The 10,408-nt window shown below is 43.3% G+C and overlaps 1 protein-coding gene across 1 annotated transcript in view; it reads right to left on the bottom strand.

Moving 5' to 3' along the window:
- Positions 1-9,638, bottom strand: part of BMP1 (bone morphogenetic protein 1) — a 46,211-nt gene extending 36,573 nt beyond the window's left edge. The window contains exons 1-6 of the mRNA XM_015817975.1: positions 9,629-9,638; positions 8,976-9,089; positions 5,662-5,823; positions 3,697-3,814; positions 1,906-2,084; positions 420-525 (exon numbers count right to left, since the gene is read on the bottom strand). Of these exons, the coding sequence (XP_015673461.1) occupies positions 420-525; positions 1,906-2,084; positions 3,697-3,814; positions 5,662-5,823; positions 8,976-9,089; positions 9,629-9,638 (689 nt within the window). The remainder of the gene's footprint in view (positions 1-419; positions 526-1,905; positions 2,085-3,696; positions 3,815-5,661; positions 5,824-8,975; positions 9,090-9,628) is intronic.
- Between the last annotated feature and the right edge of the window lie 770 nt (positions 9,639-10,408).

The following is a 10,408-nucleotide window of genomic DNA, read 5'->3' on the forward strand; positions in this document are numbered from 1 at the left end:
CATCCAAGTCGATAAAACCACGATATCCTGATCTGACAGTTTTAATCTGTTCGAGGTATGGGGTATAAATGGCCAAAAGACAGATAGCTTACATCAGGAGTCTGCAACCTTGACATCTTTAAGATTTGTGGACTTCAGCTCCCAGAATTCCTCAGCCAGCATAGCATAGCTGAAGAAAAATAAGCTCAATGTGCGTAGGCTAAGCGAACATGTAAAACAGGGTTAGTCAACCTTGGCTCTTTTATGACTCGTGGACTTCAACTCCCAGAATTCCTGAGCCAGCATGGCTCAGCTTGGAAACCTCTCCCTTTCCCCTCAGCATGGCTGGCTCAGGAATTCTGGGAGTTGAAGTCCACGAGTCATAAAAGAGCCAAGGTTGACTACCCCTGATGTAAAACAAGACCGATTGGGAGTCTCACTTGGAAAAGGTGTTCCTGGCGTAGTGCATGATGCTGTCGAAATCGTATGTTTCGCCTAAGGACTCCACCTCTTCCGGTTCCATCTTCAGGAAGTTGTACTCCTGCCCTGCAGAAGGAACAAGAGGTAGAAGCATGAAAATGGCAAGATAGCTTAAAGCAGGGTTAGGAGATTCGGTGTTTTCCCTTGCTCATCCTGCTTGTTAATGGGCAGCCTCTGATTTCTCCTGCGTGATCCCCAAAACACAATCTGAGCCCATAACCCTGCATGAAGAGGGACCAGGTTACCTACAGAACTGTCTTTGTCCCATTCAATCAGCCCCTCCCACCTGGTCAGGCAGCGAAGGTGTGTGATGGACCCCGTCAGTCAAAGAATTACCACTGGTGGGGTCCAGGAAGAGAGCCTTCTCTGCCATTGCTCCTGCCTTGGGGGAACATTCCTCGCCCCACCAAAGATAGGGGGGGTCTCCATTCTCCGGCCTTCCAGAAAGATGTGAAAACATGCCTCGGGGCAGACAGCCACTGGACCGGTTAGCACTTTGAACGTCCTCCCTCTGCCTTTCATTTAATTTTAACATCGCTTGCCTCTTTTTAAATTCTATATACCGATAGTCCTTGACTTACAATCATTTGTTTAGTGATCGTTTGAAGTTACATCACTGAAAAAGAAAAGACTTAAAACTTAAGTCACGGCTTAAGTGTTTTTCCACACTTACGACCGTCGCAGCATCCCCATGGTCACATGAACAAAATTGGAACGCTTGGCAACTGACTTGTACTTATGACGGTTGTTGCAGGCTCCTGGGGGTCATGTGATCGCCTTTTGCGACCTTCTGACAAGCAAAGTCATCGGGGAAGCCGGATTCATTGAACAACCGTGTTACTAACTTAACAACTGCCGTGATTCACTTAACAACTGTGGCAAAAATGGTCGTAAAATGAGGCATCACTCACTTAACAATTGCCTTGTTTAGCAACAAAAACGTTGGGCTCAATAGTGGTCATAAGTTGAGGACTACCTGTATTGTTTTTTTTTACGTTTTTAATCTTTTATTTGTACACTGCGAGGGAGATGGGAAGTTTTAAAATATGATAAACAAAGAAAAGCTGAGTCAATTCTAGGTGCTTGTAGATATATAACTAGATAAGCAAATTCAGTTGACACTCTGCCAGTCTTGGGGTTCTTCCCAACTACAAAAATTCGATTCTTCCAATCTCTCAGGTAGGATGCAAGACATCTGGGAAGAATATGCAAACCCCAGGCACATGGAGAAAAAACATTTGGGGAAAAGGGAATAAATAAACTAGCAAGAAAGGAAATAAAGATGTTTGGAAGGGAATGGATGCAGGTGCAAGCGGATTTTACAAAGGGTGGATGTTCCCCAAGTTGGGAGCTTCTGTCTGGTTTTCATGCTTCATTTAGGATGCAAAAGAAGAAGGAGGAGGAGGAGGAGGAGGAGGAGGAGGAGGAGGAGGAGGAGGTTTTTACCTGGCTGGATATTTTCACGAAAAATGGACACGTGGGCATCCCGGTCTGGACGTGTGTGTTCATGCCAAAAACCTATGACGTGGCCAAGCTCATGCACCACAATGCCAAATTTGTCACAGTTTTTCCCAATAGATATAGCCTGGGGTCCTCCCCCTCTGCGTCCCACGTAGGAACAGCACCTGTATTGGACACAACTGATCATTAGGTTGAATGCATTACTTGTATAAAGACCACGGAAGTCTCAGCAGAAAAACATGGAACAAACTTTAGGGTTTTCTGCGCTCTAAAAAGTAAACATTTTAGAACACAGAATAACAGAGTTGGAAAGACCTTGGAGATCATCTAGTTCAACCCCCTGCTCGAATATTAGACATTATACTATTCCAGACAAGTGGCTGTCCAGTCTCCTCTTGAAAGCCTCCAGTGATGGAGCACCCACAACTTCTGAAGGCAAGTTGTTCCATTGGTTGATTGCTCTCACTATTAGGAAATTTCTCCTTAGTTCTAGGTTGCTTCTCGCCTTGGTTAGTTTCCACTGTTTCTCTTGTCCTCTGGTGCTTTGGAAAATATTTTGCCCCCCTCATCTTTGTGGCAGGCCCTCAAATACTGGAACACTGCTATCATATCTCCCCTAGTCCTTCTTTTCACTAGACTAGACACATCCAATCCCTGCAACCACTGTTCATATGCTTTCACCTCCAGGCCCCTCATCATCTTTGTTGCTCTTATCTGTACTCCTTCCAGACTCTCAACATCTTTTTTTTTATATTGTGGTGACCAAAACAGGACACAGTTTTGAAACATTCTCCTTTCCCATATTTCCTTCCCCAGGAGAAGTCACCCAAATAAAGATAAATACAAGTAAATATGTATGTGAGTTTTAAAAAGTGTATTCCAAAATAAAAGTAATTTAAAGGATGTTATTGATGGCTCTTAGAGCCTTTGAATCTCCGCTAGGAAAAGAAAGCAAATAATTTGATTTGTAAATTTAGTGCTATCACAAATCTAAGTTCAATTATCATGCATGGAGCAACTTTTTTTTTAAAGAGGTCCCAGATTGTTGGGGGCAACAAGCTGACTCTGTAAACCATTTAAGAGCAGGGGCCTTCAAACTTGGCCCTTTTATGACTTGTGGACTTGAACTCCCAGAATTCCTCAGCCAGGCACACATGCCTGGCTGAGGAATTCTGGGAGTTGAAGTCCACAAGTCATAAAAGGGCCAAGTTTGAAGACCCCTGACTTACAGAGTGCTGTAAAGCATTATGAAGCGGTATATAAGTCTAAGTGCAATTGCTGTTGCTATTCTTGAAGGAAGGATGAAAGAGGACTGGAATCTGCTGCTTGCTTCAAGTTTGCTTTTCTTTCTAACGATGGCGTCACGTTCTATCTGTTGCAACTAACCACTTTCACACGGTGCCATGGAGAGCTCAAGGGGACTGTGTTTTTTTTAAAGTCAACCTCAAAGTTAAGAGACTATTACGTAAGCAAGAGCAAATTTAAAAAAAAAACTGGTTAAGTTACTCTTCCTGGGATTCTGCTTCTTGGTTTCAAATCATTCCAATCTCTGATTCAGTTTTGGGAAATGTCCTTCCAGAAATCCTGACGGCATAAACATGCCTACACAAGAGACACTGGATGAGCAATCAACTGTCTTTGACCTTTGGTCCAATGTATTAAGCAATTGGCAATCTCTGAGACTTGAGAACATTGAGGTTTCCTCCTTCTTGCCAGAGGAAGACTGTATGCAACCGAAGGTCTGCAACTGGATGACGTAGTCTTCCTGTTGCTTACCCGCATGGCCTGTATGTAAACACAATGTAGCTATCCTCATCGCTTCGTTCCAAGAAGGTCACACAAGTATACTTCTCCCAATGGCGCATGGCCTGTCGAAAAATAGCTCGCTGAATGCCTGTAAGAAACAAAAAGAGACCCCAAAATGGTCAGAGACAGAAAAAGACCTCCACGCTCTGTTTCCACTGTGTCTACAGTTCTCAAGAACATAAAACAAATGACATAGATTCTTAGGAAGAAGAGATGGGCCACCAAAGGGAGCAAAACTCTGAATCATCTATTAGCAGATGACCCATCCTAACTCATGGCCTGGGGAAAAAGCCAGAGTTTATTTTAATTGGATCAGGCTGTGGGCCATATGAACCTCTGTGAAGAGATTGTTCCAGAAGGCAAGTGCTGGGATAGAGAAGTTCAAATGGCATTGTATGGTAGGTAAGACCCAGAGCATCCCAACTCAAGTCCAATTTTAAGGGTCTGTTATGAAGACACCCCCATGCATCTTCAGTTATGTCCACATGGTGATGGTTCAATAGAAACTCTAGGCCAGGGGTCTTCAAACTCGGCCCTTTTATGACTTGTGGACTTCAACTCAAATAGGTCAAAACCCTGTTTTGAAAAAAAAATATTCCAGGTAGAGAGTATGATTTCTATTTAATGCTACTATTCTCAGGCAAGGACTTGAAAATAAGTTCTTGAGTGACCACGTTTTGTGCTACCGTTTGTATGATGCGTTGTACCATTACTTAGGACCGAAACTTTATACAATAGTATTTTATTTGGATTTGTTTCAGTAACTATGTTCTTAATTCTTTTTATACGCCATTGTATTGTTTTTCTCACATATACATATACATAGATGATAGTGAGATAGAGATAGAGGTGATAGGTAGGTAGGTAGGTATATAGATAGACAGACAGACAGACAGATAAATAGATAGATAGGCAGGCAGGCAGATAGATAGAGTAGATATAGATAGATAGATAGATAGATAGATAGATAGATAGATAGATAGATAGATAGATAGATAGATAGATAGGCAGGCAGGCAGGCAGGCAGGCAGGCAGGCAGGCAGGCAGGCAGGCAGGCTATAACTTTTATTCAACATTTTGTTTGTATCTGGCCTTAGGATTAAAGTTGAATTGTATAAGATGATCAGAAAGTTCCGAGAATCGGCTGTTTCTGAGACAACCCACCCCAATCTGTCTATCTTAGGGACATTGTGAGCAGGTACATAAAAGACTAGATTATAAAGCACAACAGATATTTCACAGACTCATGAACAAATGTCCTTCAAGCTTCAATTCCATCTAGAAAAATACAGTTGTATTAAAAAAAAATGAAAGAGATGGCAGTTGCAGATTCTGGCCAGAATAAGAGAAATTTCTAAAGAGGACGTTCAGTTTGGAACAGCTGCATAAAGGGTCAATTTCAGCCTTGGCTTTTGTCGCCTGCTTCCTCTTTTCAATAGCTGCTCAACAGAAGATCAAATTGGGATTCAATGATTTCTTAATTGCTATAAGAAAGGGAACGAGAGAAAGAGAAACGAGGAAGGCCCAGCTGCAAACACTCCAATATATTATGCACTGATATATGAATATTAATTTTCAGGGAGTAACAATGCATCTGTCAAATGCTAGCAGGCAAAAGACATTTGCAGTTATTTTGCCTTTTTCTTCTATAATGACTCTTTTCTCTCTCTGCACAAATGGGGAAAGAGGAAAGAACAGCGGTGGGAGAAGACAAGAATAGTCACTAAGAGAAAATAATGATGTTAAGATTGTGCTAACAAAATTGGATTGTTACATCTTTTTACAGCTTACAATTTACATCTCTGGAAGCGCGCCAAGAGTCTTAAAACACCAAATAATACCCCTGAAATGGAGAGAAGCGATATAAAAGAGTTGGGTCAAAACAGAACCCATCACGAGTGAACATTTTAAACTCATCTTCAAATTCCAACTCACCGCTGAAATTTCCACTGATCACATACGGAATTACTCCGTCCGGCCACACCCTCTCCGGGCGGGAAGTGGCAGCCCGCCGACTCCGTGGCCGTGCCCAGCCCTGTTTCCATCGTCTCCTCTGCAGCCTTCCAGGTCTGATGTTGGTGCGGTTTGCACCTTTCCCTGTGACGAGACAACAATCCAAGGGATTTGTGAGCGCCGCTTCTTCCCCAGGGCTCAACCAGTTGCGTGAACCCAGATCTACTAAAAAGAAATTTGTGTTGATCTTGCTGAGGGGTAGGCAACCTTGGCTCTTTTATGACTCGTGGACTTCAACTCCCAGAATTCCTGAGCCAGCATGAGGGAAACTTTGGCCCCTTCATGACTTGTGGACTTCAACTCCCAGAATTCCTGAGCCAGCATGGCTCAGCTTGGAAACCTCTGCCTTTCCCCTCAGCATGGCTGGCTCAGGAATTCTGGGAGTTGAAGTCCACGAGTCATAAAAGAGCCAAGGTTGCCTACCCCTGATCTTGCCAAAAGTCATTTGATGATCAGCTTGTTCTGGGGAGGTTTATGGCCTTCTTCCTAAGTCCAAACTTCAATACACTGGATCTCATTGTCCTTTTACTAGCTGTTGAGGCCAGCCACTCAACATTTTCAACCAGAAAGCCTATAGATGAGGAACTGGTCTTCCTTTCTCCTGCAGTTCTGAACTGAGAATGGGAACTTGGTATGTGTAATCTAATGAAGAGAAGGACCAGGGGTGACATGATAGTAATCGTTCAATATTTGAGGGGCTGTCACTGAGAAGCGGGGGTCAACCTATTCCCCGGAGCACCTGAGGCCAAGACAAGAAACAATGGGTAGAAGATCATTAATTAGAGATCCAATCTAGCACCAAGGAGGACTTTCCTGACAGTGAGAACAATTAATCAGTGGAATGGCTTGCTTCAGGAAGCTGGGGGATGCTCCATCGCTGGTGGTTGTCAAGAAGAGACTGGATAAATATTTGTCCAGAATGCTATAGGGTTCTTTCTCTAGATTGCAGTAAAAGACTTCCAAGGTATTTCCCAACTCTATTATTCTGTATTGTATATTTATTTCCCCGCCCATCCTTTATCTTTTTAGACTCCTCTTGTTCATCTTCTTTTTCTGTTTTTTTTTCTTATTGTGGATCGTTGTTAAAATATGATAAAACCTAGCTAGCTTATTCGTAAGCAATGCATACTTGCCTGTGAAAACACAGTTTTCACCCAAGTTTGTCATGGCTTTGTTAAAACAAGGAGGAGTTGAGGAAGGCAAGCCAAGGTCTTTCTCTCCAAGTCCTTTGGTCCAACGGCTGCCACCGCCTATGAAAGCAGTAGCTGGCAGAAGATCCTCCCCTAAATGTCCAAGAATGAAGAAAACAATGAAGCAGTTCAAACCCAAGGCTGATGCTTCACAGCCCAGATTTCTGGCAAGCTACCACTTGGCTCTTGCAAAAATGGAGCTTTAGGGTCTGAATGTCTGCCTGGAATTCTCAGATCATTTCCACGGCCCACCCTGGCTATAGAGGATAAGCCATAAAGTATAGATGTACAAGAAGGACTGAGGGTGGAAATTCATTCTCCGAGCTTGTGGGTTGGTTTCCGAACGTTTTATTACCGGGCTAGGTAACGTCTTCAGCGGAGTTTAAGGGATGTCAGTGTCAGTGTTCTTCTGCTTATAAGGGCCTTGTGTGGTCAGTAAGTCTTGTGACGGGGAAGTCACATCAGGTGAGAGTTACGTCAGGCAAGGACTTGCAATGAGTCAGGTGTGGATGGCATCCATGAGGTGATGGGGAGGTCACATCAGGTGTCATTGGAAGGTGAGGTGCTGATGGGGGGGAGAGTTTTGCGTGTGTTGGTTGAAGATCAATGCCATTGTGATTAGTGTTGCAGGCTTACTCTGCTCACTGCCAGGAGTTTGATCCTGACTGGCTCAAGGTTGACTCAGATTGTTGGGGGCAATATGCTGATGTTGTAAACCACTTAGAGAGGGCTGTAAAGCACTATGAAGCGGTCTATAAGTCTAAGCGCTATTGCTATACTTGGTTCCCTTTTGGTCCTATCACTGCAACCAGAAGTCCACAAAGAAATCAGAACACCTTGTGGCCACGCTTGCCCACAATCCAACCATCACCTTCAAGACTGACAAAGCTGACCGTCCCTTTTGTTCAAAAGCCCACAACATCTGTGAGTTAAAACAAACAACAGGCCAACCTTGAACGCTTGAAGAGCGTGTGTGTAATTGCCAATTTGCGTGCTTTGAATACTATGGATCCCGTCATTTTTCACTCCTTTTCTCTCAGGGAAAGGCCACCTTGACGTAGTGACAAAGGCACCAGGCTAAACATCTGGAAAACACGGGTTCTGCATAAAGCCAGCTGGATGGCTTTGAGCCAGGCTTTCTCTCTCCGTCTTAGGAAGAAGAAGAAGAAAAGGAAGGCGAGAAGACACTTCCTAAAAACGTTGTTCAGAATACTGTGGGGACCTGTCCAGGTAGTTGCCAGGAGTCAACAATGACTCATAGGTACACATACGTATTTTTTTTTTTGGCAGACGTTAATCTACAGTTGAGCAAATGTCAATGGTAAGGAGATCTCTTTAGTCCCGGGAAAAATCCTTCACATACTTGTCCTCATTCTGCTAAAAAAAACACAGCTAAAAAACACTTGCCCCTGCTCAAAGATGGTAGGTATCTTTGCTCCTTTTGTCTTCTTCCTGGAGACCCAGGATCCTGCCAATGTTAGCGGTGGACGTGTGCCAGGACTGCGCCCGCTTTCCATTCTCCGCAGGAACAGCAGCTGAGCTAACAGTAGCACTGCAAATGTCTGCTTTTCTTTTCACAGGAACATGATGGATGCAACGCTCCCTTTTCACACTCTGTTTGTCTTTCCTGCAGTGATTCTTCTCCTCACTTTCATCATCTTTGGTTGAACCTCAGCGAAGGCCTTCTCTGCAAAGGTTCTACACAGGTTAGTCCTCGGCTTACGGCCATGCTTGAGCCCCAAATGTCTGTTGTTAAGTGGGACATCTGCTCAGCAAGTTTTGTCCCGTTTTACGAACTTTCCAGCCACAGTTTGTCAAGTGAATCACTGCAGTGGACAAGTTAGGAACCTGGTTGTCAAATGAATTTGGCTTCCCCGCTGACTTTGTTCATCAGAAGGTCGCCAAGGGGGATCACACGATCCAAATGTTTCCAAATCACTTAACAAAGGTTTCACTTAGCAACATAAATTTTGCACTCAATGGTGGCCGTAACTCAAGGGCTACCTGTATCTCCACCGCTAACATTATGAAGATTAGCAACCCTACCTGAAGTATTGGTAGCAGTTCTTACAACTGTGTGCCGTGTGAGGTCCACAACCCTGTCCACCTGGAAAAATCTCAGGTCCTCTTCATCCAAGGCGATATCTCCTATAAAGGCAGCTGGAAAACAGAAGGAGAAAAGGGACTTACGTTTTCAAACTGAGTGGATTTAAAAACTACAGTATTTACAGTACAGCACATTTAATGTACACCTTGCTGTTCATCAAACGCTGCTGATTCACCGCACAGATCGTGACACAAAGGCGGCAGTAAAGACCCCCTTTTAAACTCCACTTACTCTTAAGCACCTCTAAATTTGTGCTCAGGGCATAAAAAGGAATCTGGAGGATTTTCTCTTTGGATCTTGATGTCCCTTCGCATGTTTACATTTTTTTTTAATGTTAAATCAGTTAAAAACAAAGTATCTTTAAAGAAGGACTTCAAAGCAGGCTGTCAACTGACACAGAAAAAGAAATGCAACATTTTATGAACAATAAAAGAGCTAAGAATTACTCCGCAATCAGAGAAGGCAAAGAGACATCCATGGACAAACCGTTTTTAAAAAAATTGTGTTTAGAGATAATGTTAAAGAGATGCTGAACCAGGTGGCCCATCTTGTCCAGCGGGGTTTTTTTTGCTTAAAGAAGGGTAGAACTCACAGTCCCCCATTTTCTAATCCAGCACTTTAACCACTACACCAAACTGCCTCTTGGTGTTAGGGACAAGAGTTTAATCCTTGCCCCAATTCATTCTCCAAAGTTATTTCCCCTTTAAGATACTATCTAGGTTCACCATCAAGACTGCCACAGTCTTAAAAATAACCATATTCATGAACCGTCTTATGTCCTTGTTGAAGCTGGATCACATTGTAGTTCAAAAATTTCATCGGTCTCCATCTGCTTTCAGGAAGTTCATATGGATGTTTGCAGAAGTGTGAAAAAAATCCTAAAATCAGCTACCATGGAATTTTACTAAAGACAATGTCTTCTTAACAATGCTAATTGGGACTGGAAACTCAATCATTAAGTGATGTGGTTGTAAACGGAAAAAACATATGGCTGTGCCACTTAGCGATGGTCATCCCAGACGCCCTGGTTGCCATCATTAAGTAAGGATCGAGCAAATTATTTAAGTGAGGATCTTTCATGATTGCAACTTCTGACTTCCCACTGGCTTCCCCGTTGACTTTGTTTGTGGGAAGACAGCAGGAAGACAGCAAACTTCTCATGGCTGGCTGGGGAATTCTGGGAGTTGAAGTCTACAAGTCCTAAACTTGCCAAGTTTGGAGACCTCTGGCATAGAGGAAAGATGGCTACCATGATGGATGGTTCCTCCCTGTCTCCCCTTCTTCCATCAGCTCAGTTGGCAACTATCATGTTAAACATCTGGTCTCCATAAAGTCTATTGCATGTGCTAGAGATTTTTTTAAAAAAAATATT

Source organism: Protobothrops mucrosquamatus, unplaced genomic scaffold (genome assembly GCF_001527695.2).
Source record: "Protobothrops mucrosquamatus isolate PMUCROS unplaced genomic scaffold, P.Mucros_1.0 scaffold659, whole genome shotgun sequence".
In the NCBI taxonomy this organism is placed as follows: domain Eukaryota; kingdom Metazoa; phylum Chordata; class Lepidosauria; order Squamata; family Viperidae; genus Protobothrops; species Protobothrops mucrosquamatus.